At 44.2% G+C, this 20600-nt stretch overlaps 2 protein-coding genes and 1 pseudogene across 2 annotated transcripts in view; 2 read left to right on the forward strand and 1 right to left on the reverse strand.

The window, feature by feature from the left end:
* The first annotated feature begins 2851 nt into the window (after positions 1-2851).
* LOC110332581 (T-cell-specific guanine nucleotide triphosphate-binding protein 1-like) lies at positions 2852-15372 on the forward strand. The gene is made up of 2 exons (XM_021213855.2): positions 2852-2975; positions 13772-15372. Exon 2 carries the CDS (start codon positions 13791-13793, stop codon positions 15051-15053), a length of 1263 nt encoding a protein of 420 aa, XP_021069514.1. The 5' UTR covers positions 2852-2975; positions 13772-13790; the 3' UTR covers positions 15054-15372.
* The window catches only part of LOC110332585 (olfactory receptor 56), a 52029-nt gene continuing 34310 nt past the window's right edge, over positions 2882-20600 (forward strand). The window contains exon 1 of the mRNA XM_021213858.2: positions 2882-2975. The gene's annotated coding sequence lies outside the window, so the exon portion shown is untranslated. The remainder of the gene's footprint in view (positions 2976-20600) is intronic.
* Positions 4252-12770, reverse strand: LOC110331210 (annotated as a pseudogene).

The following is a 20600-nucleotide window of genomic DNA, read 5'->3' on the forward strand; positions in this document are numbered from 1 at the left end:
TAGCTGTCTTTATTCTCCATCTATAGTTGAAGCTGGGGGTCTCCTCTTGCTTGTCACGGCCAGTTTGTCAGTTGAAGAAGTGACTATCTTCAACAGTGCCGAGGAGGGGCAAGTACAAGATCAAAAGATTATTTCTACCTTCTGAGAAGTCAGTGTACTATAGACTATAGTCACCCAGGCCCAATTATCTGTTTCCACATGTATGAAAGGGGTGAGGGTCTAACCCTAACCCCTTCTAGCACCCACACCAGTACTCACCCTGTCTTAGTTATGGTTTCTACTGATATGATAATGCACCATGACCAAGGGCAACCTGGGGAGGAAAGGGTCTAGTTCACCTTATACTTCCACATCATTGAGTGAAGCCAGGCCAGAGACTCAAGGCAAGAACATGGAGGAAAGAACTGAGACAGAAGCCATTAAGGAGTGCTACCCACTGGCTTGTTCTCTCCTGGATTGCTTGGTCTGTTTTTTATAGCACCTAGGGCCACTAGTCCAGGGGAGGCATTATCTATCATGAACTGGACTATCCCATATTAATCATTAATTTAAAAATGCATGACAGGCATTGTGAGGTATGCCTTCAGTCCCAGCACTCAGGAGGCAGAGAGGGATCGCTGTGAGTTCAAGGTCAATCTGGTGTACGTAGCGAGCTCTAAGACAGTCAGAGCTATGTAGAGACACACTGTCTCAAAAAACAAAAAGGAAAAAGGAAAAGAAAAAATGCATTGTAGACTTACCCAGTGGCCAGTCTCATGGAGGTATTTGCTGAGCTGTGGTTCCCTCTTTTCAAATGATTCTAGCTGTGTCAAGTAACACAACAACACTAGTCAGGCTACACCACTCCCACTAGAGCTGGCTTCAGCATTTCTGACTCTTCTTGGGTCTTGTCTCTGAGCAGTGCTCGGCTGATGGAGGGGACTAGTGATCAAGTCATGTTTAGAATGAGAGATTCCATGCTCAGACACCTCGACCCACTTCTGTATGTGCCACGCACACCCTCTGTGAGTCACACACAGCTTGAAACACCCAAGGCCCTGCTTTCAAAATTGATAGCAGGAGCAAAGGAAAGTAAATAACGTGAAAGTCGACGGTACAACTGCATCCATTTTCTTTCTGTGGCAGAGGACCCCTGTGGAGTGTGGAAGGTAAACAAGTTCAGAATGCCTAGCCCCTTTCCTCGTGTGTTTAACGTTTTTTGTTTTTTGTTTTTTGTTTTTGTTTTTTCTGGTTTGATGATTAACAATTTACCGCAGAATGTCACTATTCCAAGGAAGTGCAGGATCTGTGTCACACACCTACACTACACATGTTAAATGCAGAGTACTGTGACTGGCTATGTGTCCTGGGTCATCTGTCACATAGGAACACATACCTATCACACACATAGACACATATACCAGCTCATAGAAATGCACGCATGTACGGGTCCAGCGTGTGTACACATGAATGAACACACAGCTTTGTCCTTGACCCAGGACGATGAGGTCACTCACCACTTGCTTTGTAACTAAAGAGAGAGCCATAATGTCCTTCTCAGGGACATTGCAGGTATCTTAGCTCTGACTTAAGCAGGTCTGGTTCCTCCTGGACATTCAGACATCCAGCTCATTCACGCTTCTCTTGTCCCACTGTACCATGGGAGCCCCATGATGCTGTGGAGTGCTCTCCACCGGTCTCCTGCTCTCATAGTGATAAAGAGAGACAGTGTCCTTTCTCCCCCTTTCGTACCTCAGAGTACTTCATGGTGAATCTGTGAGACATTGCCATATAACTGAGTCATGTCTCCAGTTATCTGGAAGCCAGGCACCATACTCCAAGATTTCAATTTTCAGAGCTAAATTTTGACTCTCATACAGAAACCAAGAAAGAGATGTAATTGGTTCGCACACAAGAATCCACCAAGCATGTGAAAGTCTGTGTACGGAAGGAGACAGAATCACTATGTGCCTTCAGATAATCAGAAATAGGACCTCTAGTCCATGGATGGTGTCAACCCCCCACACTCTGCACTCACCCAGCCATTCAAAAGGAGAATAAACTCAAATCACACGGAGCTGGAAAAAAAAAATGACACCGTTTGAATTAACAGGAGCATGTCATCTATTCTTCATATCTGATTATATGTGTTAAAATTATGCAGAAACACTGTCAATATCAATATAACCCAAACCATCCATGTTCAGGGACAGACTTCACCAAAGACAGAACATGTCAACAGCTTCTTTTCCCAACATGGCAGCCAATGTCTTTCCGCCATGGTGATCAGTGTTCAAACCAACAAAACCTGTGAGGGATTATCTCGTTGCATCAAATGATGTTTTCTGAAAACCTATCTTCACTTTGTGCCGGACTATGCTCTCATGGGGGAATCCTGAGTTGGATAAAATGAGAAAGGAAACCAGGAAGAATCCATTACTCTCTTTCCTGAGTTGTCTTGGTGGCTCTGGATCCTGTAAGACCCCAGGTTCATGGGAGCCTTGGGGCTGAAATGAAGTTACTCAGCGACAATGTTCCTGAGAAGGACAATGAGGCAGACGCATGGCACAGTCCTTCCCTACGAGCAGTGTGTTTCAGCCATTCACTGGTGTCTTTGGGAAATCCTCATCTCTTTCATCCTTGTCCCCAGGAATCCTTTGGCTTCGGAGAACTCATTCCCCTGATGTCTTGGTTCTGTGACCCTTCACGGGCCAAGTGGAAATGTCTTCCTGGCCTCGAATCTTCCAGTCTTCTTTTCACTCTCCGACCCAGTTGAAATCCTTTTCTCCTCCCTGGAAATATTTATGCTGTGGGGAACACGGAAAGGGGTTTGGTTTCACTTTTGTTTCCTGTAAATGCAACTTTCATTTTTTCTCTCTACTGGGGCTCATTGCTTCAGACTTTCCTGAAGGAGGGCAGACCCGTGCCGTTGGTGGTGGCTGTGCTGTGGGGCTGCAGTGAGAAACAGACTCGGTATTTTCTACTTCTTGGCTCTGGTAAGTGAGAAAAGCCTTTGCATCCGTAGTGACCTGGGTTTGGGCTTCGTGGGCAGAGGGCAGAGCTGGCTTGAATAGGTAACAGATCAAGTCACGGGTTCTATCACAGATAGGAGTCGTGGGTCTGGAATGGCCTTTTGGGGCCAGTTGTTCTGTGAGAGTTCTGAAAAAGTTTGGACTAAGCAGAATGTTTATGGGTGACTCTCATAGGAAACTTTCCTCTTCTTTCTTTCTCTCTCTCTCTCTCTCTCTCTCTCTCTCTCTCTCTCTCTCTCTCTCTCTCTCTTCCTTTCTTCCTTTCTTTCTTCCTTTATGATGATGATGATGATGATTATTATTATTAGTTTTGGTTTTTCGAGACAAGGTTTCTCTGTATATCCCTGGCTGTCCTGAAACTCACTTTGTAGACCAGGCTGTCCTCGAACTCAGAAATCCACCTGCCTCTGCCTCTTAAGTGCTGGGATTAAAGGTGTGCACCACCACACCCGACATTTTATTTTTTTTAAATCTCATCTGTATTTACTTTTTTTTTTTTTCAGACAGGGCCCAGCTGTGGGTCTAGGGTAAATGTGACTTTTATTTCCTCTCAGGGAAAGAAGTAAAAGGGTGGCTTTCCCAGGTACCCCAACGCAGCTTAGTGGTAGAGCCCTTGCATAGCCCAAGGTTTATGATGCCAAGGTCCCAAGGTTTATGGTGCCAAAGGTCCGATCTCAAAACAAAGAACAAAGAAGAGAGAGGGTAAGGAAGTGGGGGTGGGGTGGGGAGAGAAGCAAGGGGGAAGAAATGCAGGGAGGAAGAACAGGAACAGGAGGAACAATTATTTTATTTCTGATTACTAACTGTGTACAGTAAACATTAGAACAAGCAGAGATCTTTCAGCATCTTAAAAAAACAAACAAACAAACAAACCAAAAAACCAAAACAAAAACAGCCACACTTTCTCTCAAGTATGTTCTCTAAGTGTTCCTTGGGGTTTCCCTAAGGAAAGCTGGGTGTGCTCCGGAGGCTGGGGTTAGAATTGCCAGATCATTCTGACAGACTCTTCTGTGTCCTCGCTGGCGCTCGATGCAGGCAGGGTGTGGGTGAGAGTCATCCCCCTGGGGTAGCAGCTCGGTATCAAGAGAGGCACGAGGAGGTATGTGCTAGTGATCACAAAATGGAAGGCAGAGCGGGTGCCCTGAGTGAGGAACAGGACTGGGTGGCTGAACCACACCCAGTGTCTGCCTGACTGCTGTGGCTCTCCTCTCAAGGGCCCCAGGGGTCCCAGAAACATCACTGCGTCCTACAGCTGGTCCCTTAAATGTCCATCTCAAACTGTGACTCTTCACCGCCTGCCCGCTTATCTTCCGGGGCTGCTGTGCAGGTGGCTCTGGTTGGCTTGCATGGGAGGCTCATCGCTGGTAGGGCTAGTGACCCAGGGATGGCTGGCAGATCCTTTGGGGGTGTTTTGGCAACAGGTGAGTTCAGACACTCCATCAGGAATTTCCGGTCATCGATGATCCCGGTTCCCCACGGGGTGGTGCTGAAGAGTGTGCCGCTGCGGGTGGTGCTGTAGTGCCTGGGCGGGGGCTGCACGCCATCTCCGAGGGCTAGGTGGCAAGTGGGGGATGCCCGGTTGGGAGTCTGGCTGCAGCTGCTGCCGGCTGATTAAGTCTCCTGCACACCGCCCACGACCCTCCAGCAATCCCGCGGCACCTCAGCCCAGCCCTTCTCGTCCTGTATTTACCTTTTAAAGCAGAATGTGATTGGGCACTATTATTTCCATTCACAATCCTTGCTGAGTTACAAGACCTAGGAAAACTTAGGGTTTTGTTCTCGGTACTTTGGAAAACAAGCCACTTGGGGAATTCCTCTGTCAAGTTGTTTTAACTTGTGTTTACTTCTAAGACTAGTACATGCAAAGCCATCTTAATTTGCTCTACTAAGGAATCCAGCTCAACAGCTAAACACTTCAGACCGCAAACATAATTAACAAAAATCTAAGTAATGTTTTACCATGGACGCACGAGTAAAGCAGATTTGCTGAGGTCTAAGGATGTCCATCCTTCTCCATAAGAGACAGCACGTTAACCTCCATCTTCACACTTACAGAACGTACTTGAGAGAAAGTGTGGCTGTTTTTGTTTTGTTTTTTTGGTTTTGTTTTTTGTTTTTTTTTTTTTTAAGATGCTGAAAGATCTCTGCTTGTTCTAATGTTTACTGTACACAATTAGTAATCAGAAATAAAATAATTATTCCTCCTGTTCCTGTTCTTCCTCCCTGCATTTCTTCCCCCTTGCTTCTCTCCCCACCCCCACCCACTTCCTTACCCTCTCTCTCTTTGTTCTTTGTATTGAGATCGGACCTTTGGCATCATAAACCTTGGGCTATGCAAGGGCTCTACCACTAAGCTGCTTTCCAAGCCCTTTCATTTTTTTATATCTTTAATTTAAAAATGTATTTATGTATGTGTGTGTGCATACATATGTGAGTGTCTGTCTATGTGTTCGTGTGTGTGGGCGCGTGTGTGTGTGTGTGTGTGTGTGTGTGTGTGTGTGTGGTCACACACATGCTATGACACATGTGCAGAGGTCAGAGAACAGTTTTGGAGAGTTAGACTTTCCTTCTACCTTATGGAGGAGGGTGTGTGTGTCTTGTTTCCATGGCTACGCTGTAGCCTCTAGGTAACTAACCTGCAAGCATCAGGCTGCCCTCTCCTAAGGCTCTTATTTCAAAGGAGGATTGGGGAAATTACCAATGTTCATCATTGGCTTTTTATGTGGGTCCCAGGGATTAAAGGTCATCAGCCTTGCACAGCAAGTGGTTTTACCCATTGACTTATTTTCCTGGCCCCATTTTTACTTTTCATTGCCAACAAAATGATTTAACTTTGGTCACTGACACATGATAGATGTGACGATTGTGTTGTTTGGTTTTTAAAATATTGCTTAAGTGTGCATTAAAATAGGTTATATTTAAGAACTTTTACAGTAAAATTTCCTATAAACAAGATACTTTCTTAATACATTCCCCTCTATTGTTTCATTTGTAAATAATCTACACATCTAGAAATAAGACTATCAACTCTAATGATCTAGAAGTTCATATATATTTTGTAGTTAGAGAAAGCATACATTCTGGTTTTATCAATAATGTGCAGTGTGCACTTTTCTTATCACCAATACGATGCTGATCACAAATTGTTGTCTCCTAATGTGGTCTGCTGAGAGTAACCCTTCAGTTTCTTTGGTAGAGACACCATGAGTTTGTAAAAACATGAAAATAGCCAAAGCCCCCTATACACTCACCCCACCACCCTACTCCCCAAACTACCTACTCCTGCTTCCTGGCCCTGGCTTTCCCCTGTACTGGGACAAAGCCATTTTTTAAAGGCAAGGTTTCATTATGTTGCCAATGTAGCCAAGGCTGGCCTTGAACTCACAGTTCTGTTTCAACCTCCCAAGTACCTTGTGCATTTAGCACTGTACTTAGCCAAAAGCTGATGCTTGTTTAATAACAGCAGAGAAGGTCATTTGTCAAAGTCCAGCTCCAACAGTGAGATCAGTAATCCAGGGTTGGTGACTAATGTAAAATAGGCTCTCTTTTGTGTCTGTCTGTCTGTCTGTCTGTCTGTCTGTCTGTCTCTCTCTCTCTCTCTCTCTCTCTCTCTCACACACACACACACACACACACACACACACATTTGGTGGATGAAGCAAGGTTCCAACGACTTTATTTATTTATTTTTTTCTTAGTCCTTGTGTAACAAAATAAAATCCTGCATGCAGGCGGGGGTGGGGGCACTCACAACACCATGGCTTCTTAATCATGAATTTTAATTACACAAATGATTACAAGTGTCATGTTTTTAAAAAGCAAGTTATTCTAAATCCCACATCTGATCACTCGGCTTTTTCTATTACAGATGAACAGAATTTGAGTGCAACAGATAATTCTTTTTTTTTTTTCCTTTTTTATTATTATTTTCTTTATTTACATTTCAAATGCTATCCCGAAAGTTTCCCATACCCCTCCCCCCACCTCTGTTCCCCTACCCACCCACTCCCACTACTTGGCCCAGGCCTTGCCTTGTGCTAGGTCATATAGAGTTTGGAAGACCAAGGAGCCTCTATTCCCACTGATGGCCGATTAGGTCATCTTCTGCTACATATGCAGCCAGAAACACAAACCCCGGGGGTACTGGTTAGTTCCTGTTGTTGTTCCACCTACAGGGTTGCAGCCCCCTTCAGGTACTTGGGTACTTTCTCTAGTTCCTCCATTGGGGACCCTGTGTTCCATCCAATAGCTGGCTGTGAGCATCCATTTCGGTGTTGACCAGGCACTGGCATAGCCTCACAAGAGGCCACAATATCAGGGTCCCTTCAGCAGTATCTTGCGGGCATGAGCATTAGTATCTAGGTTTGGTGGCTGATGATGGGATGGACTCCCGAATGGGGTACTCTCTGGATAGTCCATCCTTTCATCTTAGCTCTAAATTTTGTCTCTGTACCTATAACCTTTCATGAGAGTTATGTTCCTTATTCTAAGGAGGAATGAAGTATCCACAAATGGTCATCCTTCTTGATTTTCTTCTGTTTACCATAATGTGTCTTGGATATTCCAAGTTTCTGGGCTAATATCCGCTTATCAGTGAGTACATATCTAGTGACTTCTTTCTGCTTGTGGACGTTGTACATCGTGGTGCGGAGCCTAGTGCGCACCACGATGTACAACGTCCACAAGCAGCAGTTGAGAGTTCTTTATTTAGCTCTGTACCCCATTTTTTAATGGGTTTATTTGAGTTTTTGGAGTCCAGTTTCTTGAGCTCTTTGTATATATTGGATATAAGTCCTCTATCTGATTTAGGATTGGTAAAAATCCTNTCCCAATCTGTTGGTGGCCTTTTTGTCTTGTTGACAGTGTCTTTTGCCTTACAAAAGCTTTGCAGTTTTATGAGGTCCCATTTGTCAATTCTTGATTTTACAGCAGAAGCCATTGGTGTTCTGTTGAGGAATTTTTTCCCTGTGCCCATATCTTCGAGGTTTTTCCCCACTTTCTCCTCTATCGATTTCAGTGTCTCTGGTTTTATGTGGAGGTCTTTGATCCACTTAGACTTGAGCTTTGTACAAGGAGATAAGAATGGATCGATTCTCATTCTTCTACATGATAGCCGCCAGTTGTGCCAACACCATTTGTTGAAAATGCTATCTTTTTTCCACTGGATGGTTTTAGCTCCCTTGTCAAAGATCAAGTGACCATAGGTGTGTGGATTCATTTCTGGATCTTCAATTCTATTCCATTGATCGACTTGTCTGTCACTGTGCCAGTACCATGCAGTTTTTATCACAATTGCTCTGTAGTACAGTTTAAGGTCGGGCATGGTGATTCCACCAGAGGTTCTTTTATTGTTGAGAATGGTTTTTGCTATCCTAGGTTTTTTATTATTCCAGATGAATTTGCCAATCGCCCTTTCTAACTCTGTGAAGAATTGGGTTGGAATTTTGATGGGGGCGACAGATAATTCTTAACAGCCAATCTCCTTACACCGGCAGGCGGCATTTGCGGTTACATGAAAGAATCACGTTATTCTAACTCAACACACTTCTTATTCGTCTACACAGTTAACCACGTATCTATTCTTATACTGTTTTCATAGAAAAGTAAGCATACAGTTAACTAGAGAACTGGAGGTCAGAAATTTTTTACTTTCCTTGAGACAACGGGAAAAAAAAAAAAAAAAGAATCTCTTCAGTCCTCGTGCTGCACAGCACGAAGTCCTCAAGGTGCACACCAAGGACTCATCAGCAAACTTATAAGATCAGAAAGGTAGACTTTACAACACGCATAGAGGCTCAGCCTTAACCGTGGGGACTGAACCTCAATTACTGTCTTCGATCATTAGTCTTTCTCCTGTAGGTGAAACTCATGAGCCTTAGCAGCTGGGCTCTCTTTCTTCTTGTTTTTTGAGCTTAGCAAATATTTCATAGTAACCAAGAATGTGTTTTTTAATTTTATGTGCGCTGTAGGTTTTCTGCTCCAAAGCAGCTGGCAAAACACCCTAAACCATCTCCTTAAACTCCCTTAACAACTGCCCTAACTTCCCTATGACTATTTAAATCAAATCAGGAATTCTGTAAGATCATTAATTCATTTAAACAACATCATTCTATGAAAGTTCATCTTCATTGATCTGCAGGAAAATGGCTGTGCCCAATGAAGGAATCATGCTGGATTATGGACAGGGAGGGTCTCCCCAAGCCCATTCACACCATGCAGTCAATATTCAGGAAGAAGATAGCAATGAGAAACATGAGAAAGCATAGTAGCAAGAAGTAATCCAGAGATGAAGCCCGCCCCCAGGCTGTGCCTCTTTGAGGTACATCCCTCTCAGTTGTGTTAAACCGTTTGCTGTCTCCAGAAAGCTTCCTTGCCCACTTTAGTTCTTCCTGCATGGCATCTGTCGGTGATTATTTAAACATTCCAAGCCTCATTAATAACTCCAGTATATATCATTTAAAGATAGATTTATTATCATTTTGTGTGTTTATGTGTTTTTGCCTGTGTGTATGTGTGCGCCTGGTGTGGTCAGAAAAAAGCGTCAGACCCCTGTAGCTACAATGATAGACTGTGAGTGCTGGGACCTGATTTGGGTCCTCGGGAATAGCAGTGTGTGCTCTTAACTACTGACCCGACTCTCCAGACCATTCCATCATCATTGAAATGGTGTCAGATAGTATACAATTCAAGAATCAATAAAACAGATTAAAACCCGGTTAGTATTTGTAGTGGCTATTCCTGGTTGTCAACTTGACTATATTTGGAATGAACTACAATCCAGAATTGGAAGGCTCACCAGTGAACCTAATCTGGAGGCTGGGAGATAGAAGTTTCTCATCTGGATCTTGGTATGGAGATCTTGAGACACAGTGGCTATTGATTCCAGAAGATTAAGACAGGGAGATCTCTGAGTTCAAGGTCATCTGGGATTAAAGGTGTGGTGGCACACACCTTTAATCTGGGCTACACCTTCTGCTGGNGACCATATAAGGACATTGGAAGAAGGGAGTCTGGTCCTCGCTCTTTTGCCTTCTTGCCCTGTGGGACTAAGCAACTGCTAGATCCTTGGACTTCCATTCAAAGCTACTACTAAACCATTGTTGGGAATTGGACTGCAGACTGTAAGTCATCAATAAATTCCTTTACTATATAGAGCGTATCTGTAAGTTCTGTGACTCTAGAGAACCCTGACTAATACAGTATTGCAAAAAAAAAAAAAAAAAAAACCCACTGAGATTCTGTTACAGAAACAAAGCTGAACCAATACTTTTCTGGATTTTCTAGAATTTATTTATTTATTTATCCATTATTTATTTATTTATATGAATGTATGTATGTATGATTTATTATTTTTTAGAGTTTATTTTTGAAAAATCACTTTGGTGGGTTTTAGCTTAGGGTAGAAATAAAAACACTATTATTTTAGAAAGGCATACTTAAAATTCCTAACGCACACTTCATTGGTTTTTGTTTACTGAACTGAAAATTCTTGCTTCTTCAGAAAATATGGCATGCCTTTGCCTGCAGACAGGAGCAAGTTGCCCTCTGAGAGGCTCCACCCAGCAGCTGACTCAGACGGATGCAGGCACCCCCTGCCAAACGGTGGATAGAGCTTGGGGACTCTTTGGAAGAATAGGAGGAAGAATTACAGCCCCCAAAGGGGATAGGAACTCCACAGGAAGACGAACAGAGTCAACTAACCTGGACCCTTGGGGCTCTCAGAGTCTGAACTACTAATCAAAGAACATACATGGGCTGGACCTAGGCCTCCCTACACATATGTAGCTGATATGCAGCTTGGTCTTCATGTGGTCTCCTGAACAACTGGAGCAGGGGCTATCCCCAAAAGCTGTTGCCTGTCTGTGGGATATGTTCTTCTAGCTGGGCTGCCTCGTCTGCCTCAGTGGGAAAGGAAGAGCCTAGCTTAGCAGAGACTTGAAGTGCCAGGATAGGGAGATAGGAGAAGGAGACCCGCTCAGGGGAGAAGGGAGAGAAAATGGAAGGATTGTGGGAGGGTGTGACCAGGAGGGTGGCAGTGAGTGGGATGTAAAGTGAATGAGTTAAAAAATGAAAATTAAAAAAAAAATACTTGTTTTGTGATTAAATAACCATTCAAGATTTAGGTTAAAGAAAACAGTGTCTTCAAGACACAACGGGACTGATGCACACACAGAGTCAGAGACTGTGGCAACACGCACAGAGCCTGCACAGGTTCAAGCCGGTTGGGCTTCCAGCACTGTGATAGGGAAGTAGGCATGGGCTCTAGTCCCAACAGAGCTATCTCCAGTTAACAACCACTCAAAAGGGAAATTTAGTTTCTCCAGCATTGTCTGCCTGGAGATGCAAACTCTCTGAAAGGCAGGCCATGCCCGGGGTAGATAGCCAACAGGAAAGGAACTTCCTGGCTTATTTTTGTCACATATTGCTTTATTTGGCCTTAAAATAACCTTACTACTTGTACATTATGCTTTAGAAGTTTGAGTTTTTACAATGTGTGTGTTTATGTGTGTGTGCATGTGTGCATGCCCATGTGCACACACACATGCATTTCTTTTAGTTACTCTTATTTTTTGTTAGTTTGTAGAGTTTAAAAACCCTTGTTTGTCTTTTTTTTTTTATTTACCTGTCTGTTTTCTCAAAGGAAAAATAAAGAAGGGATGAAATTGTTATGATATTAAATCATGAATCTTTTTCATGTGAAAGAAAGAAAGAAAGAAAGAAAGAAAGAAAGAAAGAAAGAAAGAAAGAAAGAAAGAAGGAAACAGAAAGAAAGAGGTTGGAAGGGCGAGGAAAGTTGGAAAGTTATGAAAATAACTTTATTTTTTAGTACAAAATTATTAGGTAAGCATTCCATGTACTTTTATGCAATAGATATAAAAAAGAGCTTTGAATGTTGTAAATTTCACTTTATACATTATTCTGTCAGGCTTTTATGGATATAAAGCTTAGAAAGAACTTTCTCAAAATTCTCAGCAGATTCAGGTGGTTCAAATGACAAGGAACACTAATCTCAACACCGACATTGCTTTTAAAATAGAAGCTTCTAGAAATTATACTTCTTAATTTAAGGATGCTCTGGTTTATACCAGTTAACTACTTAAGGTGTTTTGGTTTTGGTTTTGGTTTTTGTAGGAATTTTTCTGCTAAAGAGCAGGGTAGGAGAAGCATTTTCTGTGCTCTTAACTTGAAAAGTAAGGTCGTGGGGCTCAAAGGGAAATGGACAAAATTCACGGGTGGTTTCTGGCATCCTGTCAGCTTTTCATTCCAATGTAGCAGAGCCTACAGCTGTGGAGAACATTAAGTTCTCAGTTTTATGGTGGAGATGTTAACATCCCTAGAAAGTTCAGGTACAGCAGAGGTGTACATCTGGCAGACAGGTTATCACTATGAAGGAGGGACACATGACACGGTAATAAAGCGTGGGGTCATTAAGAAAGCAGTGGTAGGATTCTCAGGAGATACATCTTTTAGTTCTCTCTGCCACCCACGTCCCACTAATTTACACCGCCCCAGCTTTATACTTCCTCTGAGAAGAAACATCTTCTATACCGCTGCATGCAGTAATCTCGCTGCACACTCTGGGCTGTAATGAAACCTTCAGCTCTTCTTGCAGAGCTTGGTACATCTCAGGTGGGGCTCCTTTAGAAGATCAGCTTCTCCCTCCCGCTTCAGCAGCTTCTCCTCCTGCTTCAGCAGCTTCTCCCGCTTCAGCAGCTTCTGGGTCCATTCCTTGTTCAGAAAGTCATAGGCAGAGTTCATGCGTATGAGCCAGTGTTCTTACCTTATTTAGATTTGCATTGGTGGTAGAGGCCCTGGCACAGACACAGGGAGGCAAGAGGAAAGCCTTCCATTGTCCCAGGCAGTCACAGGGGTGACTTTCAGCATCAGGTGGGCCCTTGTCAGCAGCCTAAGGATGGTTTGATTTTTATGATTTAAATTTTGCAGTAGTCTTCCCAATTTGCACAAGCTGTTCGTGGACTCCTCCTGGAGGCCAGGCAGGCCTTGAACTTGCTGCTTTCCTGCTTCGGCCTTCTGACTAGTCAGGGTTATAGGACATAATAAAATTAATATGCTGGTTTTATTTTGTTTTGTTTGAAAGCTAAAAGTAGTTCTTTCTTGTCCTAAACATTGTTTTTGAAGGATCTGCATGAGGAAGGAGACAGCTGTTCTCCATTCGTAAACCCTTGGTCTTTTCTTAGGAACGCTAATGTATTAGTGGATTTGAGGTGTTGAGTATGCTGATTTTACCACTGGCCAATGTGCACTTGTGTGGATATATCTCCTGTTATATAACTCCATGAATATGGGCAGTTACTATGGGGCAACTGAAACAACAGAAATTTATTCTCTTTTAGTTCTGGAAGCCAGACATCTAAAATTAGTTCAAAATTAAATTTGCACTGGGGTTTATCTGAATAATGCAAAGTATTAGCCCTACGTGAAAACTGTTAATCATAGTAGCCAACTCGCTTCTGCTGTGTAAATTATATATTCACAGATTCTGGGGGGGTTGATGTGGACATCTTTGGGATCATTATTCTGACAATGCAAGGGTGGCTACCCTCTCCTTAATCTGAGACACAGAAACCAATAAGAAAGAGAATAAGTGTGTCTTCTCCTGGAATATAAGTGAGTTTCAGTGCCATGAGCCAGCCTGTGAGGACAGGAGTGGCCCACAGGGACTAGTGTGTCTGGAGGGGTGGGTTTCTCTTTTACCAATCCTCTCTCCTTACGTCTTTGGTCTTTCTCCCTTCTCACAGAGCTTCCCAGGTAACGGCCATGGATCAGTTCATCTCAGCCTTCCTGAAGGGTGCTTCAGAAAGTAATTTCCAACAACTAGCTATGGAGTTTCTGCCTCAGTACTCTGCATTAATCAGCAAGGCAGGAGGCATGCTCTCTCCAGAAACCCTCACTGGTATTCACAAAGCCCTCCAGGAGGGAAAACTCTCTGATGTCGTGAGCCTGATTCAGGAAGCATTTAGTGCTGCCGAGAACGCTGCCCTGGAGGTGGCTGTGATTGGGCAGTCTGGGACTGGCAAGTCCAGTTTTATAAATGCCCTTCGAGGGCTGAGCCATGATGCAAATGAATCCGCTGATGTCGGGACTGTGGAGACCACTATGTGTAAAACCCCCTATCAACATCCAAAATACCCCAAAGTGACCTTCTGGGACCTGCCTGGGACTGGGACACCCAATTTCCGCCCAGACACTTATCTAGACAATGTGGGATTTGCCAACTATGACTTCTTCATCATCATTTCTTCTTCCCGCTTCAGCCTCAATGATGCTCTCCTGGCTCAGAAAATCAAGGATGCTGGGAAGAAGTTCTACTTTGTTAGAACCAAGGTGGACAGTGACTTATATAATGAACAGAAAACCAAACCCACAACTTTCAAGAAGGAGAAAGTTCTTCAGCAGATTCGAGACTACTGTGTGACTAGTCTCATCAAAAGTGGGGTGACTGAACCACAAGTCTTCCTGATCTCCAACTTTGACCTGGGTACTTTCGATTTCCCCAAGCTGGAGGAGACTCTGCTAAAGGAGCTCCCTGGGCACAAGCGTCACATGTTTGCCCTGCTCTTGCCCAACATCTCTGATGCTTCCATTGAGCTAAAGAAACATTTTCTTCAGGAGAAGATCTGTCTGGAGGCCTTGAAGTCAGGAGCTGTGAGCTTCATCCCTTTTATGCCTTTCTTTTGTGGCTTTAATTTTCCTCAACAAGAACAGTGCTTGAAGGATTACCGAAGCTATTTTGGCTTGGATGATCAATCGATTGAAGAGATCGCTGAGAAGTTGGGCACACCCTTTGTCGACATCAAGGGGGAACTTAAGTGCTTGGATTTCTGGTCCCTTGTAAAGGATGACACCATAATAACACAAGCTATGAGAGCTGCTGAAGCTTTGTGTGCTGTGAAAGGAGGCCCTGAATCTTCTGTCGCCCAGGCTTTAAAAGTCTACTATAGGCGCACACAGTTCCTTAACGTAGTGGTTGATGATGCTAAACATCTCTTGAGAAAGATAGAAACAGTAAATGTTGCCTAGCTAAACAGTGAATGGATTTCAGGGCTTGCGTGTCCAAATTGGCAATGGGGTTGGTTGTCCTTCCACCAAACTCCCAGGCCAGCTCTTCCCTAAGGCCCACAGAAGTGTATCCCATGAAGGAAGTCCATTGCTTCCCTTTAGAGATTACTACCATGCATGAATTGTTTTTTGCTCATACCCTGTTTTCTGTGTTCATTGATTTATTATTCTTGATAATAGTCAGCAATAACATACCACCTGCCTCTGTGTTAAGAGATAACCTGTTTCTGATCCATTTACACCAATAAAAAAAGGTTTGTAATAACAAGATGAGATGTAGGCATCACTATTTCTTTTTCTCATTTATCGTCTCAACACCCTCCTCACTGAAATAAAAGAATGGTCTATAAATAGGAGAACGTGGTTAAAGGCATACTAAAACTTTTGCTGTGGGAAAGTGCAACATGTCCAGGAGGTGGTGACAAGAAGATGAAGTAGTGACATAGGAGAAGACCCAGGAAAGAACACGATGCATAAGAGGTCAAGGGGGAATCTGCAGTTAGGAGTACAGCACACTAATGTGAGAACAGGTACAGCTGGTTGCAGAAACGGCAGCAATCTGATGGGGACTAAGGAAAGTAGGGGAAGTCAGAGGATGAAGAGAGGTAGAGAGGAAACTGGAGTCACTTCAAAGAAGGCCTAACATATGAGTTTGCTTTTTTTCCTCAAGGGAGGCAGAAAGCAGGTTGGGTAGAGGAATAGCCTGGCAGAGCTCCCCAATAGAGGATCACTATGCTTGACTGTGGGGAGATCAAGGTAGAGCTCTCACCTCCGGGAGGCTCTCTGTAATCATCCCAGAGGAGGTCATGATGGTAGTCAGGGTTTAGGAGGTAGTGATGGAAACTGAAGTGTTTGCTTTGGAATAAACATGGAGTATGGAGTTGCTGCACTGGCTGTGGGGAGGCTGAGTCAGGACTGTGGGGATGACCCCTGAGTGACATGGGGAGGAACATCCCTACTCCCTGGCAGGCATAGAGAGGAGTGGGGGGAGCTGAAGTGAGGAGAGGGGCCTGGGGTTCAGCTACATTCACATAGTCAGGATCTTCCTACATATACAGACTAGAAAGAGGGGTGTAAATGATGTGACAGTTGAGGCAGGGGGAATCCTGGATAATCTAGACTGAGCTGGGTGAGTGGACACAGTGAGATCAAAGTCTTGGCACCCTGGTGACACCCCGACTTCCAGGTCTCACTGTGGAGAGATTGAGCTGGACCTTTCTACTTTATATTTCATTTTTTCAATACCAGTAACTCATCTGATTTTTTTTTTCTTTTGCCTCTGGGATGAAGTGTCTTTTCTCTATGACTTGAGGCTCAGACTGCAAGTTCACTGAGAAATCCCACCTTGAGGCTGAAGTGCTGAGTGTAACAGAAACTTGGATAGGACCTATCCTTTCTTCTCATTTGGCCTGAGACATGGCCAGTCTCTCCATTTCAAGGCAATCACCCTGGAATTCCAAACAAGGTGGTAGAGAAACACACGGCTGTTCAGTGCTCTCTTCCTGGAGGGTGTGAAAGGGTTGGGTTTGGGTTTTTGTAATGAAACACTTAGAAGGAGAAGCTAGAAGGTGTCATCTAAGGGGACAGATGTGGTACACCATCTTTTCTCCTCAGGGTCTGACTGGGTGTCAGAGGGGTTTTGAAAGATCAGTGAGCCAGCTTGTGAGATGGCTCAGTGGGTAAAAATCATTTGCCCCACAGGCCTGGAGACCTGAAATCAGATCCCTGGACCCATGTAAAGGAGGCAGGAGAGAATCAACTCCACAACATTGTTCTCTGACATTTGCACATGTGCTATGGCACAACTATCCATGTCCCCCCTGCCCAAACAACAAAACACATACACAAGCGATAACAACAATGATAAATACAAAAATTTAAAAAATGAACTAGATGGCACTGAACATATTGCCATTTGACAAAAGTAAAGACAAGAATTAGATTGCCTAGCTGAGCCTGGACATGATCCAAAAATACCAGAGGAAAGCTTGCTGGAGTAGAGTCACATGTGGTCTGTGTGTCCCATCTGGCTCACTCGCAAGAGAGGGATGCTAAAGAGTCATCTCAAGCCCGTTCCTGAGGCATTCTGGGAAGACCAGCTTCAAGTGCGATGTGCATATGAGAGGACACATTGGTATTAGGCATTGTGATTCTCTTGTATGTGAAGCCTAGATTTAAAATGGTGTGTGTGTGTGTGTATATATATATATATATATATATATATATACACTTGCATGTGAGGATGCATTTGTTGGTCATGAAACCAGAAAGGGGATCATGAAAGGGGCAGTACTCTTATGGCCAGTGGGAAATAGATATGGTAGTGGAATACACACAATACAAAAGCAGAAACTGGAACTAACTGGGGAAAGGGAGGGAACTGGATGTGGGGAAGGGGTCATGGGGAAGGGCAGTGGGGGAGGGAAATGGATGAGAATAAAGTTTAATGACATATGTGCTGGGATTCAGACCCAAGACCAGGGGTCTCCAGGTTCTCCCAGCATCTCTCAGTCGCTACCTGTTACGGGGGCTGGCTGGCATACCTGCCCTCTGCCCTGAACTTTCCAGCTGAGGGGCTGGACTTCCCCTCCCCCCCGAAGCTCTTCCCTATATAATGTAGACATTTTGGTCTCCCTCTCCCCATCTCTCTGCATTTTCTCTCTCCCTGTGTATGGACTCTCTCTCTTTCTCTTCCCCCTTCTCCTCTGTCTCCTTCCCCATGAGGGTTTACAAGGTCAAAGATAGATCAAAAGGGAAGCTAGAAACCAAATGATGATGAATCACATAATATCCAAACGAATGGACTTCGGCTGAGGTAAGCCTGATGGAAATATATATAGCTTTAAGTTGATTATATTAAAAATACAAGAAAAGGTGGACTTGGTAAAGGGCCCTGATGCTTTAAAAGGCCTCAAACCAACACCCCCACCCCCCACCCCCCACCCCCACCACACAGTTTACAAACTTGAAGACAGAAAAACAAAAGCAGTCTGAGAGGATGTGGAGAAATAAGGATCGGAGCAGGACAGGAAAGACTGGCAAAAATCAATGGAATGAAAAACAGAAATAAAAACAAAAGCAACCTAACTGGCTAGTCTTAGGTAACTTGTAGAAGAAATTTTTATTGTAGATAAAAGGGAGAGTGTCCTCAGAGGCAGAGACATCTGGGGGAGTCCAGAGTGGTCAAGACCACACTGAGCTGAATGTGAGAGAGAGGGGTGCAGCAGCCAGGAGGCCCAAAGGTACAGAGAGAGGGTAACCAAAAGAGTTGAATTATTTAGGGAAGAGTGGCCCAGCCCCCTAAGCCTGAGAGTTGGTGGTGGGGTCATGGGGCAGAGGGTGGTGGTGGGTGGTGGGTGGTGGGGTAGTATGTCAGCCCAGTAACAGGCAGGGACAGAGGGATTCAGGGAAAACCTGGTGGTCAGATCCACATTGAAATGCTAAATAGAGTCGGGCAGTGGTGGCGCATGCCTTTAATCCCAGCACTTGAGTGGCAGAGCCAAGGTGGATCTCTGAGTTCAAGGCCAGCCTGATCTACAGAGTGAGTTCCAGGACAGCCAGGGCTACACAGAGTAAACTCTGTCTCGAAAAACCAAAAAAGAAAAGAAAAAAGTAAAAAAGAAATGTTAAATAAAAATCTCGGTCAAACGGCTGAAACCTAACATACCAGCCTTTTGGTTGGTCTCGAAAAACAAAACGAAANAAAAAAAAAAAAAAGAAAGAAAAGAAAAAAGAAAAAAAGAAATGTTAAATAGGCATCTTGGTCAAATGGCTGAAACCTAGCATGTCATCCGTTTGGTTGATAATGAGGAGCTGACAAGGCAATCTTTTCTATTTCTACTTCCTGCTGACCTTGGTGCTGATTGGTAGGCTCGGGATGGGGGCGGGGCAAAGATGGAATGCTGACCAAGTCCAGGAAGAGCCGGTTGCTTCACTTCCTGACCTGGCCCAGAAGGACCATCTGGGACAAAGACAGTACAGGTAGCGTTTTCTAGCAGTCTGTGAGACTGGACCTCCTTGGGCTAGCTGCTTCGAAGCTTTGAAGCTGTCCAGGGTGCAGAGTGTTTTAAGGGGTACCTGGAGCTGGCACTGGAGCCGTCCGTAATTGATTTTAAATCCTCTAGGACAGATAGACTAGGGAGAGAGGGTAAATTTAAGAAATTTGGGGGAAAATTTTTATTAAGGTGTACATTTGAAACTTTTAGACCCACAGTTCTGGTAGTTGGGGAGGGAGTCCCAAGAGCAGGAGAAAGCGGAAGTCACCACCCTCTGACAGGGCGGTAGGCAGGGAAACTTAGGATGCCGGCTTGTTCACAGGAGTGCTTATCTGGGATCCATTTGACCTGCAAGAGCTGGATTCAAGTTGATTTCCCTGAAGCTTGCAAGACATTTTCTAAGTTTATAAAAAGAGATTAAGAAGTTACCACTGTTTATAATCTGCATTGAAATCCACACTGTAGAAAAGGCAGCAGACTTTGAGTCGTCGTCATAGTAAAAGCTTGGGGACTCAAAAATGTTTTGGGTTAAAAGCATGAACACTCCTTCCCTCTGTCCAGAAGGATGGGTGTATGTAGATTGGACAAATGTTTTTAGCACAATGAGAGCAATTTTTTAAAAGTCTGTATAGAAGACAACCAGAGGAAATTTAAAATCTTGAACTTGTGACTATGACAACACGAGCAGTGCTTTACCTGGGCAGGACTAACAGCTTATCAGAACCCCACTGGTTGTTAAAATTCTGAACTGTAGGTAGTAATTTAAAGATGATCGCCTTATCTGTTCCAGTTCTAGCTCCCAAATAATTGGCACAAAGACCTATTCAGCTTATTAGTAAGTTTTAAGCCCTATGGGAGGGCAGATATTCATCATTTTAACCTTCTGAACTATGTACATCGCAGCACAGGCCCTGTATCACTCACAGTCTGAGACTCACCCAGGTTTGCTCTGCTCCATGTGGGTCCTCAGAGTGAAACCCTTGGTGACCTGCATGCCATGAAGCCTACTGGCTCATGGCCAGCCTCTGGGATCAGACGTCCTGCATTCTCTGAGCAGCTTCTCACTGACCAACCGGGTAAGGGAAAACAACATTTACATGAGACAGAGACCAGAGACCAGAGATGGTTGGCCCTGCCATCATCCGGACCACAACCAGATGTCTGAGCATAGAAATCAGCATCTGGGTACACAGAACACAGAACACCAGACCTTTGAAGTCTTAGTTGTACTGACTGGTTCTGTGTGTCAGCTTGACACAATCGAGAACCATCACAGAGGAAGGCGCCTCAGCTGAGGAAACGCCTCCATAAGATCCGTCTGTAAGGCGTTTTCTTAATTGGTGATCAACAGGGGGAGGTGTTAGCACGCTAACATTCCTTCCAGGCTCTGCCCAACAGTTACTCAACAACAGCCAGGTAGGCTTGGCTTGCTATAAATAGGACTGTTTGCCCCCTCCCCTCCCTCCCTCTCTCCCTCTCTCCCTCTCTCCCTCTCTCCCTCTCTCCCTCTCTC

The sequence above is a fragment of the Mus pahari genome, chromosome 14 (genome assembly GCF_900095145.1).
Source record: "Mus pahari chromosome 14, PAHARI_EIJ_v1.1, whole genome shotgun sequence".
NCBI classification, from domain to species: Eukaryota; Metazoa; Chordata; class Mammalia; order Rodentia; family Muridae; genus Mus; species Mus pahari.